Here is a 25056-nt window from a genome sequence, read left to right as displayed (position 1 = left end):
TGCTGCCTTGTGGCGGACATGATGCCCCCTTCAACAACACCACCACCATCCCGCTGCCATCTTTACATCGGGAGCATCGAAGATTAATTATCGATGCCCGATGTTGTTGTTGGCATGTTTAATGGGGGTTTTCGGACCGTTTGTCTCACGGGAAGACGTCGGCCGTCTCGTCGACCGTCGAAGTGGTGGTATCGGTGGCCGCAGGAAGTCACGACGAAACGATTTGTTGTTGTCGTTGTTGTTGTTGCTGTTGTTGCTGATGCTTGATCCTCCTCCTCCGTCATCAAATCGCTCCGATTGCCGCCCGTGCCATTGATGAGAACCTGGTGGTCTGCACGCGTGTGTGTGTGTTTGACTTCTGTAAGTTTTGGGCTGTTCACGTTCTTGCAGCGGATGTTTCTTCATGTTGTCGTCGTGTGGAATGTGCAGAAACAGCTGCTCAGCTCGATCGTTCAGAGAGCCTCTTACGTCTCTCTTGCCTCTTCCTAATAGCAACAATCTTGATAGCATTATCGGGTTACTGGTGATCGCTAACGGTCCAAAACAGTAGCCCAGAAGATATGGTTCATGTAACCGAACACTTTGCCTTCGATATGGACCACGCCGAAGACGCCGAAACGTGTTCCGGGTTCCACTGGAACCAGAAGCATGCCCGTCAGTGTGCCACTCTATCAGTCAGTCAGTCGTTCCGTCATCTGCAAACCCATTTTTCCTCAGACGGCTCCTGCTCTAGGTCACTAGGAGGTATAAGCTTCTTTGCTGATGCTTGCTACTAAGCGATCGCTGCACGATTATGTAAGATATCGTTCTGCTTGTTCTGCTTGTTCACTTCGCTCCACTCCGATTCGCGCGGGAACTGTGGGAAAACATTATGCTTCCTGGGCCAATTGTTGTGCTTTCTTCAATGGCCGCCAACATGGAGGCATCATAGTTCACGCTGGATTTCGCTTGAGAAGTAGTCGGAAGATGGTGTGGATGCTAAGGATGAGTCGGCGATCGGTGAGAGCTCCTATTATGTAACCTCCTTCTTGAGGATGACAAAGGATCATTCACGGGTGGCCACCATCCTCACCGGTGGCCACCCAAAAACGGGCATTTATGCTTGATAAAAAAAGGCGAACCCCATTCGCAAACAAATGAGTTCAACGAACCCAAGAAGAGAACGGTCCGAACGGGCAAACGAACGCCAAGGAATGTCTTCGTTTGAAGCACCAATGACTGGCCCCGGGGGCGGAGGATGGGACATGTTTTCTGATTTCAGGTTCCAATTATCGATTCGCAGATTAGCGCAGAAGACGACATCATCGCACTGTCTCCCTCTCACACACGAGCTTATCTTTCTGAAATGAAAACTGAGGCCCAAGATGTTCCCTCGCTAATTAATACATTTACCCGGCTCGCGCACGCCGCTATAGAAATGCCCAGTTTATGAGGCGTCATCTGTGTGTCCACGTCGTCGTCGTCGTCGTCGGTCGCCATTTCTGCGCGACCAACCGACGGCCGCATCACTTCGCATAAAGAATACAGGTTAATCCCCTGCCCCGGGAAGATGGTAACACAACGAACTCGAGGATGATCGGCGAGATCATAATTTGTGCCACATTATGCGCGGCCAATATTCGGTTCGGTATTGGCGGTGATCGCTGATCGGTGCTAGGACCGATCACGGTGCATTGTTGAACTCTCGAATATCGAAGGGCTTTCGGTCCCGGGTCCCGTTGATAGTTAACGAGGTACCAGACAAGCACCACCAAAACATAAACACCCGGTGAAGTTGTGTAGCCGATTAGCCTACCAAAGTGGTGGTCCGGCAAGGTTTCCGAATTTATGCACCAACTCTCCCTCGTTGGGTCCGCTCGTTGATTACGGCAATTAATGCTCACGCGTTCCCCATTTCCCTTTTTCCCTCCTTATTGTTAGGTTGCTCCTCCGAACAGCATCCCAAAAACAAACCGCAACGCGCATTAGTTGACTGAAAACACGATACATCATGCTGTTAATGAAGATGATGGCACGCGTCTCTGTCGGTGGGTGTGGGCACAGGCAGCATATGTTTACCTTCAAGATTCATAATTTTCATCGCATAATCAGCCAGTTATGATACCGGTGGTGGCGGGAGACGAGACGAATGATTGTTTTCTCGGGATTTCAATCGAACAGAATGAGGTCCGCGGTCTTTGGTGACTTCAAAAACGGGGTTCGATATTCGAATACTAATGATCGAGGGATGTGTTTATGTAAGGCTCACGTCGTGATCACGTCGTGCAAGATGTCGTGGTTGCTCCAAAGATAATGATGACTACATATCTGGCCGCCTGTTGTACGGAAATAAAGGTGCATGACCATGATCGCAACTATCACAAGAATCTTTCATTGGCTGTCAATAGGCGAGTTGCGAAACTTTATTCGCAATTGCAACTCTCAAACACGTGCTAACAACGACCCAAAACCGAAAGACTTTATGAACAGCGTTTGCATCACACATTTTGGCAGTTTTTTACAGCGAATTTCCAAAATAGCTGAAAATTGATTGTAAAGATTGTTTCAATCACCTGAATCGTGCTTGGCAACGACAGCAACATTATTTCAATCTCATTATTTCGGGTAAAAAAATGACTTGTTTGGGACGATTTATGCGAAGAAACCATTCAACTTTATTTTTCAAGTGAATGTCGTATTAAACTTTTTAAGAATATTAGGTTCTATTTTGGGGAAAATTTGATCAAAACTACCTTCATGACATCCAATCTAGAAAGGCAAGTTTGCAAAAATGTACTTTTTGCGGTGCCCATCGTAGCCACGTGCTGGGTCATCTGAAATATACAATTGAATATTCGATAGAATTGAATTGAATATCGACTTTTTGTGAAATTTCCCTTTTTTCGATTTTTTGCAGATTTTTATAGTTGAAAAAGTACTACTTTTTTCTATGTTTCCTCAATAAACGAGCTTCACATAGTTATTAAAAAAAATTCAGATTCAAAAATTTTTGAAGGCGGATTTTCAAAAATCAATATCTTTGTCAGTTTTGCTTTGAATGCTCCCAAAATTTTACACAATACTCTTGAAAAGATAAACACTCGTAAAAAAATGTAAAAAGCAAATGGGAAGAATTAAAATAAAATACCAAAGCCCCCCCCCCCCCCCCCCCTTAACGGAAAGTTGCTATCGTGTCCAGGTACCTTAAGCGAATTATAGCGTTTATGCATTCCAACAAGAAGATGCAGATCAAGGACAACAATCAAGTCATGCTCGCTGCAAGTGAATTGGAGTTCGAGTCTCATGCGTTCAACATTCTGGAACGAAATCATCCAACGCGTTCTGCCTTTATTTCCTTCCTTCACGCAGCATAAAATGTTGATTTCCTTTTCGGGACGCTCCTTCAATCCCAATACTCGATAAGCATCATGCCGGCACGGAGCGGCCAGAGGATGCCGCATTTCTTCTCATTCACGCCTCCCGACGGACCCAGCATCCCACACACATCCACAACATCCCCTCGCCCCCTCCCCGCCTCTCCCCAAACAACGAGCAAAAGAGAAGAGAAGAGAAATGTGCCGGAGGTCATCCACGATGGCACGATGCACTCCCCGAGCAAGGTGCACACACATTCGACGCTCCATCGTGTCTTTCTCATGCTGCACGACACACATACGCCCGAAAGGAGGGATAAAAGCGGGGAGTGAAAAGAGGGGGGGAGTGGATGCAACGACCAACAACGACGATCGTCTCCCAACCTACCACACGCGGGACACGACTAACCTACATTTCGGTTCATCGTCATCTTCTCCTCAACACCACCACCACCACCGGCAGACGAAGCAATGATCGCGTTGGAGGTGACACAAAGCCCCCTTCGAGATCCCTTTGGACGATCGTTGGTTATGAGGTTATGATTCATTATCATGCGCTGGCGGGAGAAGTGCAAGGGCAGGAGCGGACATCCCATTTGTTTGTCGCACTTCAAACCTGCTCGGCCTCAAAATCATGCTCGATGCTCGCCGCTCCTCCTTTTCGGAATGCATTCCTTCAATCGGCTTATCGGCTTTGGCTCGTTGTCGCGCTCCAGAGTCTCGCGTTGAAGCATAACAATTGAGCCATGATGTAGTGGTGAAGACTTCTCGCTGGAGGAAGGTGCTCTCGAGTGAAGTGGATTCGATAAGTCTTTCCTGATTGCTTTGTTTGCGGTTGGACCGGACGGTTTCATCTCTCAAAGATCTCTAATTGAATGTTGATCGTTGCTATGGTAGCGGTTGTCGGAATATTGTTGTTTCATATTTTAAGTATAAAGAGATCCCTTTCTGTAACATTAAATTATTTGTTTTTACTCTTCTTTAGTAAAAGTGCATCAAAATGCAATTCAATTCGAAGGCTGGCCTCTATATACGCCTCACAATCAATCTCTTAATGCATCTCCTAACTCCAATCCCGAAAATCCACCACCAACAGCAGTCGTCTTTGGCCCTTCATCAACAACAACAACCACCACAGAACCACAACAACATAATTACCATAAACACCGTCCCTAATGATGATGCTTTCGGGGATTTTTTGGGAACGATTCCGGAATCCAGAGAAGCATTTTTCGGAGCGCATCGCACCACCGGCCTGTTGTGCAGTGTGTGCATGTGTGTGGGCCAGTGGGTCTGTGTGCCGAGGGTCGATAAGATCGATACCAAAAGGGCCCCAAAGTAGTGGACCTCAATTTGTTGTCCCTTTGAAAGAGAGAAAGAGAGACAGAGAGAGAGAAAGCATCACCGAGTCGATTGATTTCGGTTTCGTTGCCCCTGGCCCCCTTTCTCGGTGTGTATGCTTTTGGGGTTGGAAGTGGAAGAAGAAGCTGATTATTGGCCACGCGCGCGCCCTTCGTCGATCGCGGTCCATCCCGGTCTATCCCGGTCATTCCGTTCGGTGTCGGTGTTTTGGGTTGGGCTAATAATTTTATCTGAAGTTATTGATCATAACACATAAGATGCTGGATAGCGAATTGTGGAGGCCGTACCTTAGTGGACGACGGTGTCACTAGGGTCTCTCCGTCTCTCTCTCTCCCTGTCGAACACAGATTAACACACTTTTAACGAGGAGCCCTTCCACCATTCAGATTCAGATTGGATCCAATTTAAGGCCACGCGTCGTCCGGGACCGGGAATAGACCCCAGAGGAAGGAATATGCGCCACGGGCACGATAATCTTATTAATGTCGAGGAGACGCCACGGAACCGCACGCCAGGTTTCTAATTGGCACAACACGCGGTCCCTACGGCGGGTGGTCCCGTGTCCGCACATCTCGCGTCAACGATCGCACGGGCATATATTCGGTCCATCACAGAGTGCCATGCCGGAGAGAAATCAGAGCAGCACCCGGTATCCGGAATGGCTTAATTCTGTTCGCAGTCTTCCACCGACGGATTGGAATGTTGTTCCAGATTCTAGGACTACCTGGGCCCTGTTATCATCTCCCCTAGATCATCATCCTGGGAACAACATTTTGTGATGGACCTAAACGAGGAAATCCTCAAGATTCTCAAGAAAGTTCCTGAAGGGAAGGGAGTCTTAAATTGTTAAAGCAAAAGGGGCAACGCGATGGCGCCCCCCGTGGAACACTATGAAGCTCACGACATGCTTCCATACATTGTATAGAGCAGGTATCGACCGTTAGGTCCCGGCATCTTGTGGCTTTTCCCGCCGTCAAAACGCGAACACCATGCAAACCTGTCATGACAAACCGAAAGACGCGCCTGCGTTCCCTCGGGTTTTTCGCACATACACACACGTCGGTACATGTCAATCATATTCAAGCGTCCGACGACGGCGATGTCCTCCTTCGGCTATTGATACTTCCATCATGCCGCTGAGGGCACCGCGCGAGGGAGACGAATTAAAATAGAAAATGCGGAAAATGCGCAAGACGCGCAAGAACGCTCGTTGCAGGAGTCGAACGGATCCATGAGATAGCCCTTTTTGGTGTGGAAGAATCTCTTTCAATCCATTGTAACGTTCGTTCAACGGACCAAAAGCTACATACCGCATATATTCCGGGATACCACTACACGGGACCTTGGAGAAGCTCGGATGTTGATGATGAGGCGAAACGGCACGTTACAAGCTTTGACATCGATCCCGTCGGTGTAATTATGAGCGGCACCGACACCGACCAGGACGCCGAACGGACGGACGGACGATGATTGATAATGACCATTTATGCGATGCGATGATGCGTCCGATCCGATCCAATGGGGGTGCCAATGAGTGGAGAAGATGACTCAATTAGCGAGAGCAAACGGATGAGGGAGTGCGGACCGTCATCGGAATCCCTGGCGGCAGAATAACTTTCGCAATGCGGCGGAATGCAGGCATCATTTTGTGACAAAAAATAAAAGGGAAATGTCTGCGAATGTCTGTTATGCGAAACACCGCGTTCATCGAAGTGTGCTGTGCGTGTGTCAGGTAGTGTGTGTGTTGTGGCCTAATGGGTGAAGGAAAGTGTGCTTCTGTCAATATGCGCCAAGCATCACTTTCCGTTTCTGCTCCGCGGAGTTCCGAAGTAGTTAGCAAACAAGTGATTGTGTTCCCGAGAGCAGATGACCCGTTAGCAGGTGGTGGTGATGGTGTGATGATGGATTAGCCGCGCAGGCTATCCAAACTATTGACCGATTGGTGATCGATTGCCGTTTCTTGTACGTACGCCAAGTGTTGTCCTGGGAATTGTACTCGGGTGCGTGGATGTTATGTTCTTCTTTTTAATTTCATGGAGCAACAAATCTTTCGAGTTAGCAACAAAATCGCGTTAGCTGACGTGCCATCTGCTTTCGAATAAAATGTTTTACCTTCGATTGTGGCCTAACGACAACAACAAACTATATTGCTACCTTAATGAAAGCATTGTTGATCATCAGCTAATAATGTCTTCGATCTCGACTCTTTAGAGGGAAGCCAAACAGAAACCCTTTTTCAACATTTTCGTTAAAATTTGGGCGCAATTTTAATGTGAATACAAAAAATTTGGGTTGGCGAACAGGTTGTGCTCCCTATCATGGTTATGCATGAGCTAATCTAATTAAAAATGGAAAAGTGATATTTAGCGTGTTTTGTCATTTTTAGTAAACCGGCAAGAATTAATTCCTACTCCACGATTTTCGAATATTTTATACTTCCATTGTGACAATGTATTTTGGATTTCTATGTATTATTTTAAAGGTTTACCTATAGCTTTGATCTTCACGCTTCGATCATCAACGTGCACTAGCTGACGCATCAATTTGAACCACGATTTTTACGATCGTCATAATTCGAAAACGGGTTCTCCGGGGTTTCCTTCTGTTTTACTACCTTAACCCTCGTCCTTTCGTCGTCGATAGCTGCATCGCACAGTTTTACGATTATCGATTTTTTCCTCGATATCCAGATCGATCCAGGAATCTAGCATTCGATCGATTGATCTCTCTTGGCCACACAGTTGCTGCATTTAGTAGTAGGATCGCTCAGGCGCACAGGTCACTCTCATCTGGACGTTCTTGCATCATAAAAATCATAGACTCCATCTTTTATGGAGAGAATTTTCGGGATCGGTGCAACCACGATCAACACTCCCGGCTATTAAAAAGGGGGGAAATCGTCATCAGGGGGCCTTCTAGCCCTCCCAGCAGCAGCAGCTGGTGGTTGATTATTAAATTAAATTATCTCGAGGGTCGCGAGAACATTCTTCGTTTTATGATGGAAAGAGGTGGAGAAGACAGTTCTCAGTTGGTCAGTGAACAGCGTGATCACGAATTGGTTCTACCTGAGGGGAGGGTGGGGAAGGTGATTGAGAAGCGCACGAAAGAAGAAGAAACACTAATTTATAAGTTTAATTCCGGCCTCATAATAGCCCTTTTTTCTCGCCAGCCGCCATTCTATTCTATCGCTCACCTAACGAATTCCCGTACTCCCCACGATGAAACGTCCGAAAGGGACAGGCGGTAATGGTATGCAAATGCCTTGTTGCTGAAGGAACCACCTCCCAGTCTTCCCGGGGACCCCACAGAGCATGAACCGAATGATCGTTCCTCGGCCCCCAGGCGGCGATTCTCGCGTTCGTTATCGCACGCTGACCATCTTGATGGATGGCAGCTTTACGCCGGAAAATGTCCCATTCTTGTATCGCGACGCACGACGACGTCATCCAGAGTAACGATGCACCGATGCAACGATGCACGGTTATGCGCTTCACACTTTTTGGCATGATATTACGCAACACAAACACACACACACACCCTTTGATCGCCCTTTCTCGGCCGCTCCTCACCACTGGATTAGCCACTATCGCATGCCATTTTCGGACGCGACGATCCTTTCTTTCTTTCTCTCTCTCTCTTGCTCGGTCGCTTGCGGTCACCTTTGAAGCTCATCTTAAGCGCACCACCGGAACAATGTCTCATAAACAAGTCAAAGACATTGGCCGCTCGGTCTTGATCCTTCCCTCGAACCCCCCGGAGGGCCATCGCTGTAGATTCGACGTCGTTTAGTTTGGGCTTATTTGTCGTACCGTGCGCGAGAAAAAATTCGCGCGGTTGGTGAGCGATTTTTGTGCTGGCCAAGTTTGTTGGAAAGCTTATTGGAATAGGGAGGAGGGCCGCTCCGCTCAAGGGTCGTCTCCATAAATTGTGCAGTCCCCACGGAAGCACACGGGAGGAACACTACCTGGTAATGGTCATGCGAAAGCGAAAGGGACTCTGGGAATGTAAATGAGATGCAAATCGGCGAATGGTTGTTTGGGTATGATATTTTAATTCCAGCCGGTCAACATTCCTAAATGCGCCCCTAAAGTCGTGGAGTTATCGGTGGGAATTTAGCAAACACACTCGTTAGTGAGCACGTCGTGACGTCACGTCTGGCTAGATGTTTGTAAATGTTTTTCGTTTAAGCTAAGTTTAATAATGAGATTGCAATCGCTTCAGGGATCGTTGACTAAAGACATTCATTTGTTCTTTATTAGATTCATTAGAATGCATTCTGCAGCCCTCGGTAATCATGTAAAGCTTTCGAAGGATGAGATGGGATGTGTTTTACGGTATGATTGATGATTTTATCGAGTAAAATTGTATCTTCAAACACAGCCATTAGCACGTAAAAAATATAGCTTTGGTAATTTTCCTACACAGTAACAAAAATCCAGCCAGACCACTAAATTACTAGATCTTTGTTGGCTACTAAACGTGATTCTTTGCTGCTCTTTGGTAGCGCTTTGGAGGAGCCCATATGAGAGAAGAAGCAATAAACTGCTTTTAAGCCAGTAGGCAGATTCTTCAGCCCAGTGATGGTACAATGATACGCTGAGTAGAACAAGAACAGGAGTGATAGCGTAGAGCTAAAGTTAGTGCTAAAGAACTAAAGTACTGCCTAATAGAGTACTGCCAAAACTGCTGCATCTTCTAATACCTTCCCAATGTGAAAATGAGGACTGCAAGTGTGTTAAAATCATCTTTTAGCTGGTATTTTCCCTTACTTTTTTTTGGGCCGCGGATTCGGTCTATAAACGGCCAATTCAAAACGAGCTTCGCGCGTTCTCCGCCCAAACGGCGCTAGCGTAGCTGCTGGAAACTTTCCCATAAAACTGCTCGAACGAGCTTTTCTGAATTTGAATCGACCGTTTTTTAAGCCGTTCCGACGAACTTTGATCTGGATTTTCGCGCAGCATTTTTGCCTCTATTTGAGTCACTTAGAGCGAATATTTCATGAAAATACATTTTACGATGCAAATGTATAGCATCTATCGAAGGAAAGCATTTCTGCCTTTTTTTTCTATGGACTTTATGCTCCGTGTTCGATACAGATACAAAAGTTGATGTTCTTTCGATAGACGATAAATTTTCCAATTTATCCTCTCCGAATCTTATTTTGAATCTTTGAATCATCAATTTTCGTTTATATTTAGACGTTGTAAAAAAAATTATTTCCACGAATTAGGGAGAAGCTTAAAAAATCGATCGCATTTCTACCGATAAAACCCCATAACCAGGCATAATGTCCGTTGGTGATGATTTGAACGGCGAGAGAAACCTTTTCCTGATTATCAGCTAGACCTCCATAAATCGATTTACAGAACCCTTCTGAGTGTGTTCTTTGCCTTCACGGTCATGGTTCTGGTAAATAAAATAAAAACTAATCAATTCACTCCCACTCTCGCCCGGTTCTGCCGTCTGGCTAGTTAGTGCCGGACGACCACGAAATTCAATTATCCGCACACCGTCGGCTATTTGACGGATGGTTTGGCCTTAATACCACCACCGACCGTAACGTTTATTACATCAACGTCGCTCGAGGATAAGGATCTGTGGAAGAAGAAACATGATAAAAGCCGTTGTCGTTAGCGTGAGGAAGAAAAGAAAACTAGAGCTACCACCACCGGACACGAATAAATTATTCCACGTTGTATGCAATGAACCGGTGCCATCCGAGGGGCTTATTACGTAGATGGAGTGACCCCAATCGTCAGGAGAACCGGCATACCGGCGAGTATCAATTCCTGGAACACAACCACACCGTTGCGGCGTAGATGACGTAGGTTGAGATAACCAACCAACTCACAAAAGGATGTAACCGAGCTCCTACACCTACGCTCACATACACCACCTAGACTAGACCACCGGAGACCCATTGTCATCTGCTTCCGAAAGTGTGAAATGGAGTCACTTCCATCAAACGAACGGACATGGAAAATCTGTTTCCCTCCAACGAAAACAAATGGTTCGCTTCATCACTGGCAAAAGAAGAAAAAAGCGCGAGGAACAACACCTACTCGCACACCAGTTGTTGATGGAGCAGCCGCACGAAAGCTTTCCAGGTTTTCCCGCGGCGCTCGAATGACGTCGTCGACGGCCGGAGGCTAAAAGCTCGCACGCTCGTGGTACGGTGTGTTTTTGGGAGGTAGGGGGGCAGAGAGGTGTAGTCGTCAGGAATTTATGCTCCGGCACAAGCGATCCGGCCGTTGGACTTCTCAGTTGGCGCCGAGATTCGACCGGTATTCGTTGGGTTTTTGCTTCGTGCTCGTGGTTCGTGTGTGGTGCTTGCGATATGTTGTAACTCGCTGGGGGTTCACTGTTTGTTTGACTAACAAATGCGCACAACGCTCATGTCACGTGTGTGTTAATCGTCTTGTGAACTTTTAGTTTAGTGCTTTAGTGGGAATTAAGGTCATATAGTTTGTGAAAAAAAGTGTATCAAACAATTCAATCAAGCATGGCCGAGCTGCCAAGTGCTTACTGACTTGCTTCGATTTGAATTGTTCTTCGGTGGTGCAACGATGGATTATATAAACTTGAACGCTAAGCTACGCCAGTTAGCCATGGGGATGACAGGTAAATGCGATGCAGAAATAGAAATGGCCGTGATGAAGAGTAGTATTGTAGGGAGCACATTGTAATCGATCGATCGCCCTTGTCCTCGCGGCATCCATTCCGGTAGAACAAAAGCTGCAAGGGTTAAGAAGCTTAACTGCCAGCACCACGTTTCAGGTGACGTTTCTGTCATGCCGCCCCGATGCACCGGAAGAAGCCTTCCGGAAACCGCTGATAAGGTTATAAGGCATCGAGCAGGAAGGGAAAGCATATGCCGGTTGGTGGCTACCGTGGTCACCATGAGAGCTTCACTACTAAATGAAATGGTTGACCCACGTCCCCAAAAAAAACCTCTGACCAACCTTTCACTATTTGCCACCATTTAAAAGTCCGGAGTTGATAGAATCAAATTCCAGTCCGGGGGTGTGTCAGGCACCGTTGGCTCGCGCTCGCCCCCCGGAGGCATTTATCGTGATCGCCGCGCTCTGGGTGGGGAACGTCAGATGTGCCCGCTATCGGCTGTGAAGCTGAATTCCCGAGCAACTCCCCAAAAAATACAATCTGCATTTGGACGTTTAAAAGTTTTATTTCTTCGTTTTTGGGAACACCATTCGCCGTGGTGACCGATTTTGTGCCCACAAGTCCACCGGTCCGCGCGCGCACACACACACACGCACAGGTCGGAGTGAAAGTGATGGTTAAAAGGTAAGATGACACAGCGCCAGCAGTCCCAGCAATCCCGGCGCGTTCCAGCGTCGTTGAACTCTGTCTGTCCGGCGGTATGTACGAACGGATGGTATGCCGGTGGCTGGAATTCTTGAGCGCATTGTGAAGGCTTCCCGGCTTCAGCATGATGGCGCACGTGTTCGATTGCGGTTGTCACAAGCCGGTGTCTGATTACATGGTATCGAGGAACAGTAGATAAACCTGTTTTGTGTGTTTTGTTTAAACATTTTGCCACTTCAACTGGTCAATGCAGTGATGGAAAATGTGTTTGTGGGAATATTCCTCCCAACAGTCTCGCTCATTGAATGTTGAAGCTAAATTGTAACGCTTTCCTCATCGTCACGGCTCGGTGCAAAGTAATCGCATGATGATTGATTGGAGAAAGCAATCAGCAACGGGAACAATCACCAGTGACTTATGCTTCACCTGTGCAGAATCGATTTTCCATCAATAATGGCAAGCGTACATCGTCATTGGAACAGAAACAAGTATTGTGTGGCGCAGTGGAACCAACCAACAACCCTATACCGGCACATATTGTTACGCGATCCATGGGATGGTGGGGACCGCCCTAGACGACAATGTTGGCCTCGAAAATAGCTAAATTGATGGTTCGCGTGTTATGAGATCTAAACCATAACGTATACGGCCAGGCCATGTACCCCTAGCGCCATAGGCTTCCAGAGAACCAGTCAGAAAGGGTCTTTCGCTTGTATCATGCAGGATTATATACATCCGTGTTCAGAGGCGTGCAAGTCAGGCGCCATGGAAAGGGTTTATCATAAAAATGAATAAATATCACCAGTTCAAGGGGAGCCCAATACTGGCTGGAGAAATGGGTGTTAAGATGACGGGGAAGAAAACATCTTTCGAATATCGAAGAAAACTTTCTCCGATTCGGAAATATGCTGCAATCGCAGTAACCAAAACTGGCGAGAATTCCAATTTATTAGCCATTCGTTGGAGAGTTGACGTCGGTTTGGGGATTTGGTCTTCCAAAAAAACCGGAATCGCAGGTGGTTCCTTTCGCTTTGATGCAGGCCCTTTTTGATGTAACGAAAGGAGAAGCTTCCGGATTTCTTGAAATAAAAATGCGGAACACCCGACCCGGGCCTCAAGACGTAGTCGTTCGTAGTCGTTTTGTTTATTTCCGGTCTTCATGTAAAGTCCTGCGTTATCGTTTGATAATATTATCAACTCTGTTGCATTCTATGACCCATTTAATGTAACACATTATATCAGTAGCCCCCACTTGAGATCCGTGAAGCATGCTAGACATGATTGTAGATAAGTTCCACTCTCGCTCAGATGAATCACTTTGATACAGCTTTATGGTTGACGTTCGGTCCAGTGGAGCTTGTTTATCGCGAAACTGCCTAACAAATATGCTAAAGTGCATCACTTCAAATCACTTCCCCATCGCAATTCAAGGAAATCACTTCTTATAACGTCAAGTCCAGTCTTTGATTTGTTTTTAACATAACACGCTATGATAACTTCACGCAATTCTTCCATAAAAACAATCTGTTATCACTGTACATTACTTCCGTTCCACTCTGATAACTGTTGCCAGTAGGCAGCATTATCTATGACGTCGGTTTTCGAGGTTTGCCGCAAGTTACTTCCAGCAGATTGCAAAAGATAGCAAGCACCGGGGTACGAGCGTCAGCATTTGACAAAAATTGTTAATTATTCATCCTGCAGAAATATTGTTCCTGCTGCGACACAAGCATTGTTTTCGTTTGACACATGCGGTAATTCCCAAAGTTGTGTACCGTGGATGAATATTTAATTTCCTTTCCCACTTCTGTACGCCGGCCTGAAATGTGATGATAACGTGCCTGCTGCTGATACTTTGCTACCAGCAGAAGACGCTTCGCATACCGCTCAATGACAACGACAACAAGGACGATGCTGGCTTCTCCGACTGACACCAATCTTTGTCCTTCGAAGGCTTACCATCGCCGTAGGAAAATTGATTTCCGCGTGATAAGGGACAAGGACGGATAGATAGCGAGGTAAAGAGAGTAAGTAATTATAGCAATCTGACCATCGAGTCCTTGCTCTCTAGTATAAAAGCAAGAAAACGCGAGAGAGAAAGAGAGCAGGAGTGTATTATGTACATGAAAGTGGTTCAGTACATAAACGCAAAAATGCATCTCTACAGGAGAACAATGGAGGATACTCACATTTGAATGCCAAGGTCGTGAACTTTTGCTAACGAAAAGTGCATCCATTTGCTCCACATAATCTTCAGTGGATGCGCAGCGCGCAGGACATTCGTGATGTCACAGCACAGTTGTGATGTAATGCAAGAGTGTATGTATGATGCTTTAAAACGCACGAAACATCACAAATGCAGTTGTTTGCACTGGAAGATGCGTCACTCATACCGTCGAGAGTGTGAATGAACGTTTGGGATTTCCAATGTGTGCAATATCCCCTCCAGACAGTGAAGTGCCCCTATCTTCCACAAGAAACGCGGTATGTTTGATGGCTATGGTCAGTAATGACCGCGGGGGGAACCGGCGTGTGTCACTCATTGTTTGAGCACGATAAAAAGCAATTATGATAAGCGACTGATAAGAAGAGCAAGATGAATAATTTGATTAGACGAGATAGCACCCGAACGTGCGTTCCAATTGCACGGGTATATAACGAGCACCAACCATCTCTTCAGGCTACAGACGATTGTGGCTAGTTACCTCAGACGGAGTGTCCGTGCAGTTATGGGTTTCCAAAAATTTAGTAGATCGTTTAATAAGCCCCATTGTGTTTGTTTAGCCGTTGTGCTATTGTGTCAAGTGATACTGATCAGGGCAGAAGTTGAGCAGAATGTTACGTTAACGACAGATGGAACCGTTCCTACTACGGCTTCTACGGTGGATTGTTTCCCAACGTGCACCACGCCGTCATTCAACTTTACGGACCCTTCCCCAACGCAAGATGCTAACTGGACCACACCGAACTACAATTGGACTACTCCAAATGAGAATGGGACAACGCCAGATTGGAACGCCACTTGGATACCCACTGGATCTACTCCAGATGCTAACTGGACGATCCCTACTATAAACTGGACTACTCCAGAGTACAATTGGACCACCCCTAGTCAGAACTGGACCACACCAGATTACAATTGGACCACTCCTAGTCAGAACTGGACCACGCCAGATTACAATTGGACCACTCCTGGTCAAAACTGGACCACGCCAGATTGGAACGCTACCTGGATACCCACAGGATCTACTCCAGATGCCAACTGGACGAATCCTCCAGTAAACTGGACTACTCCAGATTACAATTGGACTACTCCTAGTCAGAATTGGACCACGCCAGATTTTAACGCCACCTGGATTCCCACTGGATCTACTCCAGATGCTAACTGGACGATCCCTACTGTAAACTGGACTACTCCAGACTACAATTGGACTACTCCAAACTACAATTGGACTACTCCAGACTTCAATGGGACTACTCCAGATTATAATTGGACTACTCCAAGTCAGAATTGGACCACGCCAGATTGGAATGCTACTTGGATACCCACAGGATCTACTCCAGATGCCAACTGGACGAATCCTCCAGTGAACTGGACTACTCCAGATTATAATTGGACTACTCCAAACTACAATGGGACCACACCGGATTTGAACGTCACCGGGATACCCACTGGATCTACTCCAGATACTAACTCCACGTTTCCTACCCAGCCAACAGTAGATTGTGCCCCGACATGCACTACACCTCCCTTCACCACGCCGTTGCCAACTGCTCGAAAGCCGCCACGTAAATCCAATTGGCGATATAGACCAGTTCTTAATTCGCTCGAAAAGCTGAAGCATCGACAGACTAAAGATTCTACCAATCTGCGACAAGACCTTCCCGGCTCAAGATCGAAGTCGTCTGTTCCTTTCCCGGATGATGTGTTTCCGAGGAAGCGAGCGCATTATCGTGTAAAACATTTGAACGATGATGATAGCAATGAGAGTCGTTCGGTGTAAGAACAACGCGATGGGATACATGTCATGAATTCATTACTGTTAACACACCTAGGCAGTTTTTACAGAAGTACTTCGTTGAACAGAAACGGACATTTTCTGTAACAGACGCAAAAGTCATCAAACTCGTATCTCAGATGGAAAATTATAAGAAAAAAATTTCGATAATATCGGCCACTGATAACAGATTTTGTTTTTCTTTTGTTTAATGGAATCGTGGAATGAGAGGCGACACTGTTGCATACCATCCTAGCCGTGCTGCCCCTTCTTTTCTGCTGTTAAGGCGCCGGCGCTTCATCTTCGTGTCTACTCTTTGTCTACTACACCCATACCTTTGCACTACATAGCCTACACAAACGACACAGCGAGAGCCAACACGTTTTGTTTATATTGCACTTTATGATGCACGAAATCTTCTTTGGAGACATTACCCCAATTACCCGCATTGTTAGAATTTTTTTTGTTCTCTTAAGTGTTCTAGTTCCAAATGAATGATTCCAAACGAAATTATAATACATGGAGAAGCAAACACATTTTCTATTCTTCCTTTTTAAAAAATACTTACTTAAATACTGCCAAAAAAAGGTGCAAATATTTTTTATCATTTGTTTTGAAAGAGTGGATAAACTGTTCGAACATGGCAAGAAAGTTGGAGCAATTTAACTAAATCACAAGAACCATGCAGGTTGCTGGTTACCTACTGTACGAAAATTCACCCTCCAACTTATGCTCTCCACTTATGCTCTCGAGCACACACCAACACACTCATGGGGCTGGCTATTCGTCTGAGCACTCTCTTTCTCTTCTCCCGATCAATCCGAAACCGGAAAATCGTGTGCAAGCTCTATCGGAAATCGTGGTAAATGTAAAACCCCAAATCCGCTGTTTGTTTTTATCGAAAAACACATGAAATAAAGAGCGAAAAAATGTTTTTTTTTCCAAATATTACACATTTTTCCCATCTTTCCCATCACTCATGTCCAAATTGTCGTTTTTAAACCGACGAAAATAATATCTGCAAGTAACTTCCGATAGTACACTGTTGCCATAGGCCTCCACAAGCATTTTATGAGATTCGACAACTGTTTTTATTAAAATTAAAGCAAAATAATAAAGCTTCCTCAATTTGTATGATAAGCCTATCTATAAGAAAACAGCGGATTTAAAGTTATACACCTGGTATGGTAGTCGCTCGAGCAACCGTTGCATAGGTGGATAGGTTTCAGAAGCGGTTTCGTCGCCTCGGTTTTAACTCGTTTCCCATCTCTCGTTCAAATTCCCTCCATTCGTCGACCGAGACAGGTAGAGTCGTTGTTGCGCGGCGCACATTTTCTCAGCGCTCGTGTGGTTCGGTTGTGTTAACTTTGCGTGTGCTCGATGCTAGTAAATAAGTATTCGCCTCAAAAGCGCCACTCGGACGGTGGAAAACCGCGTTGTTTTTGGCTTTTTTTCGTGTGCCCTGTGTTATTTGTTTGTGCATAAGGTGACGACAATTGTCTATTTATTGCTTAACAACCGCCAACGTCGTTTGCGGCAGTTTCGTGCTTTGCGCAACACCATAAGATTCGCGAGGGGAAAAAACTTGGAAAATCGAATTAAACACAAGCTGGCCATCGTTGGACAACACACGCATACGCAACGGAAAAGTAGCTGAGCACCTGGACGGCCCTAGGACACTACAAATTTTTGATTAATCGATAAGTGGGTTAGCTGCAAAACCTTTTCGATCCTGTAGTGCTGCCAACTCGTCGTCCTCGTCCTCGCTCTCACGTGGTGTTGCGTATGGACATTCTTCCCGTTGCGAGGGGGATGCGTGTGTCCTTTGTGTGTATGCGTTGAACATAGTAGTGTCCTTATGTGACAGTTGTTGTGGTGTGCAACGTGAACGGGAACGATACGGATATGCCATGTCCTTCTCTCAAGGATTTCTGTTGTTGTTTGATTTCCTTCCTGTGAGAGAGTCCCGCTCAGCTGACTCGCCTTGTCGAGTTTCTCCGACATTTCGGAGTTGGCTGTTCGGTTCCATATGTTGGTTCGAAAAGGTCACAGGTCAGCCTCATATAGGTTCTTCCAGGATGCACCGCGCGTAGCACGGGACAAATATAATATATAGTGCTTAGTGATTCCAGAGTGGAGTGCAGTTCCACACACCAATACAACCATTTCGCTGCATCATTCACCACTACCACTAGGGAACTTTCTTCCCCAATCTGTTTAGGCGGAAGGGGCTCCCGAGAATCCTGTTTGTGTTTGAGGAATCGGGAAGCACACCCATCTAGCATCTAGTATCGCCGTAGTGATGATGTCATTGTTAGCCCTTCTGCCATTCTCATTCCCAGTCCACCGCTAGTTGCCGGGTTTTTTACCTTAAATGCTCTTCCTAAGTTATCCCCTAGTGAAGTGATTTTAGTGTTCAGCAAGTGTTAATAAGCTTCAAGTTGCTTCCCTGTTGTACGATTGTGTCAGCTCCAGTGTTTCGCTTTTCCTTCGGAAAATGTTTGTTACGGCGTCCGCAGATTGTGAGTCACCCGATGACGATCCGTGCGTCGATGCGGCCCGCGATGTTGCCTACTGTCCACCGGACAATTTCGTAGCCTCCGTGGCTCCCATGCCACGGAAAGGGGTCGGTAACAGCGGTGGCCCCACCGTAGCACCGACAGGTCGCATCCCTCAGGCTGCACCCCGGACGTCGCAACCACCGACGCCCAAGCCTAGATCAGGTATCTTGTCAATTTGTGAGTGAACAGTTTAGCATTATCGTGTCGTACTTATCGGAGCTCGCTTTCAATGTCAATTATAATTTAATATCTAGTTTATGGGGAGACGTGGAAGGGGGTGCTTTGAATTGAATTACGAATCAACCCAGAGCAGCGCATGGTATGACTCATCGCGCCGAAGAGTTGTGGCTCTTGGCATGTCCAAATATTTATCTAGCTTTATCCTTCGCCTCGCCCCGATGGTCTTCGTGACTGTAACGCTAAGCCAAATTAAATGTCTCGAATCAACGCCTTCGAAGCAATTATCATAATGGCCGGCGACGGATAATTTGTGGCTTGAAGTAATCGTAAATAGCTCATCTAGCAGATGGGTTGGTAATACGGAACATTATCACCTCCTTAGCTTGCTTTCTGAGTCATCAGAGTAATGATATTAGGTACTTTATGCTTTATTCCTCTGCCAGAATTACTTAGATCTTTACCAGTCGCATAGATATTCGTTATAGCTTCTTGAACGAGAACGTTTAAGCTCAGCATTGCTTACATCACATTGAAGGCGCTTTAAGCGCGTTTCCCAGCCTTCTCTTTAGTCCCAATCGGAGCGAACGTTGGCCCCACATGAATAGCACGGCCGCACATACGCGATGTGATGCTAATCAACTCACTTGAGACCGTGACAGTCAAAGCAATTTGCACGTCGCCCCAGGTTCGACAACCTCTATACCGTACCGCCCAATTGCCGCTCGTAGGTTGATGGTTGACCATAAAACGTGTCTTGCTTAGAAACAGTTTTGGACCAAATGGGAGCAAAACTTGCTTACTTGCTGTTGTGGCGACAATCACATTGGCGACAATCGTTGCTAAACTGCTTTTCGTCGCATAACACCATACTGCTTCTGATTCTGCTGGTATGTGTGTTTATGATGCGTGATTCCACGTGGAGCATGAATTATGGATTGGAATACATTTCGATCGAGAAATCCATGTCCTGGGCGCCACAGATGAGTTCACAGCGAGTGAGAATGCTTGCGTCACCCTAACGTATATTTGCTTCATTTCTATCGATCCATCGATGCTTAACATACGCTCTGATCCTTGAAAAGTATCGTTAATGAGCTTTTCATGTGGAAGCAGCATGCATTGGTGGGAGGAGAATCGATTGCATGTTTATTCTATTGGCTTTTATTCTGTTTGAATAGTATGTCTAGACTCGAGAGTGCTTCGATGGCTCCACTTTCCCGATGCAGCAGCATCTTATGTGGTCAAGAGTGTAGGTGCCCGCCAGGGAGATGGGAACGAAAATGATGACATAATGAATGGTTATTGATGAGCATAATGATTCCATGGAGAAATGCCCTCCTTGCAGAGTGTCCGGCTGAAAGTTGGTCACTTCTACAAGATTGTATTCGTCGTTCTCGTACGAAGCGAGTGGTACTTGTTGAAATGGAGCAGACCGTACTCCGGGGGACGGCAGCAATATTGAGGAAATGGCTGCGCTATACACTGTTGCTTTCAATTCCCTTGGCAATCGTAGCAACCATATGTTTGGTCAAATAAGCATTCCATTTCATATCATGAATCACAATATCTGTTTATTTGGCATACATTCAAGTGAATCAACATTATCATTCCATCCCCAATCGTTTCTTCAAGATCATTCCTGTGACGTAAAGTGCACATGGGCGTTGTTCAATGCTGGATGCTCTTTGCAAATGACTTAAAACATTCCAACATCACGTATCATTGTCCAGCCGGGCACGGTCCAGTTGCTTCCAATCATGCTGGATGGAAAAAGCCCTTATCTGAGTCAGCAAATGTGCAGCTTCATATGGTCTGAAGTCCATTACGGCGCTTTTCTCGATGCCAGTCGGTCGGGTCCATGCAGCACCAGTAGCAGCAGCAGCCGTAGTCGTTAATCCCGTTTCCCTATAAACCATGCCCAGTAACATCTTGACTGAGGTGAGCGAGTACCATTACTTGCAATATCAACTTCCGGGAAATGTAACATTCTCGTGGCACTGCACCTTACGATGCGCCCTCGGCCCGTGGTACGGAGCTTTTTACGAAGATTACATACAATTTGTGGTAGCATCACAGGGCACGTAGGTGATGCCGACTGTCTCATGAATTTGTAAACGAATTCGAGTGGCGTGGAGCATCCCTCGAGCTCCTGGCCCTGTGCTGGTTATAAACTTTTGCTTATTGCCCCTCCATCGCCTCCATTACTATTTCTGGGTACAAGAATCGCGCCCAAATATTGCGACCCAACCTGGTGGTGCTGCTGCTGTGCAGGCCTTCGGATCTAACAGATCCATTTTTATGGTCCCACCGCTGGTAGCCCTACATCTTGGACAGGTCACACGAACAGGTTCTCTCTGTCGACGCGACTCACCGGTGGATTATGGGCTAAAGGCACGACAGCCCTTCCGAACGTCTTCCAAGAACGACAATCCTATCTCAAGCACAAACTCTACCGTTGGCTAATATGCCACCATATGGTTTCGCCCAGACACATCTCGTAAATCTGTTTGTCTACACCCCCGGTCGAATGGTTTGATGCCGAAGCCATCCACAACAGTAGCCATCCTCTCCAGCGGTTTCTTAGTGCTGCCCAAGCATTGAAACCTTTGTCTGGAGGCGGCCTGTTTGCCACTCTTGACAAACGGCTCATTGTGCCGCAAAGGCTGAGGTAATGAATCATTTCCGATGAGGGGCGACCTTGGGCGATGGGACAACCTTATTCCTTTCCCTAAACAGCGGTCCCCAGAACACTTCAACCACCATTTTCAGGTCGATCTTATTTTTGGAGGCCAACATCAAAGCAAACACAGCCAAAACCGTATTGTGAACTTTTGCTGGCCGAGAACCAATGGGGCCGATGGGGAAAGAGTCGTTCTGTTCAAGACGACAGCTTTACAAGCGGTGCGGTTATAACAAGTGGCCGACCTTGACGCGCCTAGTAAAGGGGGCCGCCTATGTTGACGACGACGATATGCGATGCGATTCTTGTTCTAGACCAGGGGCTTGTCAGCCCGCACCAGCGGTTATGAATGCTCCAGAAAACATGCGCAACCGCAATGCCGGGGGTGCGACCTTTCAAATAAGTAACTACAGCAGTAGGTGATCGAATAGAGCGTAATCGTGATAGTACCTATCACTAGTAGGTTATTGATGAGCAGGTGTTCGTCATTTCGTTTGTTTGGTGATAGCTAGTAGCATAAGGGTACGTTGTCTTGTCTCGACAGGTGACTCATGCCAATTCTGGCATGAATTTGTATGTGTGTGTGTGTGTGTATGCATGCGTCTCGTCTTGGTCTTATCTTCGTCGTCCTTCTTAATACTCGAATTCTTACCTTTCGATCCTTTCTCTTTTACTTTCAGTTTTACCAACCACAACACAACTAGATAGCGTAAAGAAATCATGTGATGAAGAGGTCGACTCCAGCGGTGCCCCAAGCCTGGACGGAGTCAGCAGCAGCGGCAGCACCTGTAGCGGTGTCAGCAGCAGTACCGGCTACAGCCACCACATCGCACAGCACAAGACGATGACGCTGGGAAGATCATCGTTCTCGAATACCGGCAGCATGCCCCGCAACACCCGAAGACTGATACCAGTGGACTTTTCACTGTTTAACGTAAGTGAACAAACCTCTCGCGGGTAGGGTTAGATAATCCGGCCAAATCCGCGTGCGCACCACGATCACTCCCCGTCCAAGAAGCGTCTCGGTCATTAAGATCTCCGTGAGGCTCCCTGGAACACGGCAGAGATCTAACGCAAGTCTAATCTAATAATGGTACACAAGAGAGTAGTTATGGCAGAGAGTAGTAAGATTTGGTGTACGGGAGGTACCGGTCACTCGAGGCCACCGCAAACTCGTGGCTGTCCGCGCAAATGGTAGCTCTTTGTGTTCGGCACGTTTCGGCACCGTGTAGACCCCCCAGCCTTGCGCTCGGGATCGGATGCTAATAAGAGCCGGTTCCATTGTAGGAAGCCACCAAAGCAGCAAAGCTAGGAGCACGGCAATTGTGGAGCAATTATGAGCTGGAGAAGGGCGGTTCGCGGACGGTCGGTCGTGCCTCTTTTCGATTTCATCAACGAAACGCCTTCGCTCCGGCCACGAAATGGCAACACTACGCCTTTTTTTTTTGTCCCAGCGACAACCGATGGACCGATGGGGAGACCGAAGTCCCCCTCGCTCGCACCCAGCTTGCTTCCATTCCGCCACGTGTACCACATTGGCGGGCGGTTCTCAGCATTCATCTTATGTTTCAGAAATCTGCGCCCACCGCGACACGGTCACCGGTCGGTTTGCATAACCGGTGCAAACCTGGGGACGGTGGACGGTCGGTTGTCAATATGCTGCTGGAAATTGAAACTGGACTACGAAGCCAAGGTTGGAGGGATTTTTGTGTCGATATCGGGTTGAGTCTTTCACTTTTCCTTGCTCGCTTCAACTGGTGAATGTCTTGGAAGATTCCGATCTTTTCGGACAATCGGAACAGACGGACAGACAGACAGATATTGTTCTGGTTTGACTTAAAACAATTAATCCCTGAACTCAATCGTTGCGTCACAAATGCTTTTAGTGGACAACGGTGTAGAACGGTTCCTTGTGAAAAGCAGGTTAATGCGTGGTTCGCGTTACGCAGGAGGCGACACCTTCGCTTGCATGGTCTATGAACAATCAACATTCACCCTTTTTAGCCTTACCCTTGGCTCAGTGCAATTCTCTCAACGATTGTAACGCACATTCGAGGCAACGATTCTCACGCTTTAATGCCATGTGTTCTGGGCCTGTGAAGTGCACTTCGAGAAACGGAAGCCGGCCAATGGCTGGCGCAAGAGGCCGTATGTCTTAAAGGTGCCAATTGGTGACCGTTACTCATACAGCCACCGCGCGAACTGTTTATCGTGTTCCCTGCTCACGTTTTTTTTTTCGTTTATGGCCAACACTGTTTGTAGAACATGTAGGGCGCCCTGGTTGGTGCTTTAACCTTTTGCAACGAAACCGACCAGTGCGTTGTCCCCGTGGGGTTGCTCTTTACATCTATGCTCCGGTGGATTAAACTGGTGTACATGCGTGCTCGCTGGCATTAAGCGTGATCCCATTCTTGATGACTTGCCCTCTCTTGGCAACGGAAAGACGGTTTAAACTTTTTAAATGCGTGACCAAACGGCTCAACTCCGGCCTTCAGATGAGAGCATGCCTACGATGATGCTTGGCTCAACGAATTCTTGCGTAAAAGTCGAATCCATTAGGAACGCGACCACAAGCCATTCTGACTATTGGTGACTCAGTAGAAAGATCACACGATCGAACCGTCTACTGATCAAGAGCAACACATTTTAACATGCTTTTCTTCATTTCTCAAACCACAGGATGCAGAGTTCATCGATGAAACAGCGAACGAAAGCGTGGACCCTAGTGTCCCAGCTAGTGGACAGAGGAACGCGCAGCAACAAAATGGTGGCCACCGGATACCATCCGGGGTGCCGGTCGGTGGCAAACGGAGCAACACCGACGATCGTAACGGTGCCGATAGTACAAATCGTCTGATGATCAACAACGAGAACAACCGAAACAACATCAATACCGTTCTGCGGAGGACAAGTAAGTCAAGCGACAGGGAGGGGGAAGGCTGGGCTGGGAACTAACACTCGGAAGCTACTCATCCCAAAGACGGATGACGGCATTGCGTCCGATGATGATGATGATCGCGTCGACTAACAACTGTTTTGTGTACTTCTTCTTCTCTTTGTCCGTCCCTTGTTGTTGCTGTTGTTGTTGTTGTTGTGGTGGTCCTTGATCATCTCATCGCTAATCTTCGGCGCCTCCATGTTGCGTCCTGTGCGGATTTCACAGAAAACATCATCACCCACGACGAGTATCATCGGTTCTGTGATAAAGCACTCGAAAGTAATTATAAACCACCGCGTGTTTTGCTATCAATTTGTGTGTCTGTGTGTGTGTGTGCTACTATCATGAGTTTTTATTCGTTTGCCCTTTGTCGTGTTGAGTTTTCTTGCATTTCCTATGTTTTGAATGTTCCTGTTTTGTTGTTTTCGGTGTGTTAATGGGTTTTTGTGTGTGTGTGTGTGTTAAGTTATGCGTTTCCTTTTCCACCTGCTTGTTTTTCTTTGTCTCCATCCGTCGAACAGACAGTGTGTTGTCGATCGTATTTTTGCTCCATTGTAAGATCCACTAGACGCCCGTTTCATAAAACTTAATCATCTGCTTTTGTTATTCCCTAAATGTCACGTTTCCTGCTTCTGTACCAGTGCACATATCCAGTTAT

The 25056-nt window shown here is 46.7% G+C and overlaps 1 protein-coding gene across 3 annotated transcripts in view; it reads left to right on the top strand.

Moving 5' to 3' along the window:
* LOC125959804 (protein spire) overlaps positions 1-25056 on the top strand; it is a 134301-nt gene that overhangs the window by 105186 nt on the left and 4059 nt on the right. For 2 of the 3 annotated variants that reach the window (XM_049692751.1, XM_049692750.1), the window contains exons 10-12: positions 22141-22394; positions 24140-24371; positions 24624-24677. In XM_049692751.1, coding sequence (XP_049548708.1) covers positions 22141-22394; positions 24140-24371; positions 24624-24677 — 540 coding nt within the window. The remainder of the gene's footprint in view (positions 1-22140; positions 22395-24139; positions 24372-24623; positions 24678-25056) is intronic. The other variant, XM_049692752.1, reaches the window with a different exon arrangement.

Source organism: Anopheles darlingi, chromosome 2 (assembly GCF_943734745.1).
Source record: "Anopheles darlingi chromosome 2, idAnoDarlMG_H_01, whole genome shotgun sequence".
Lineage (NCBI taxonomy): Eukaryota > Metazoa > Arthropoda > Insecta > Diptera > Culicidae > Anopheles > Anopheles darlingi.
Note: the sequence above shows the minus strand (reverse complement) of the source record. Positions and strands in the feature narration are given on the sequence as shown.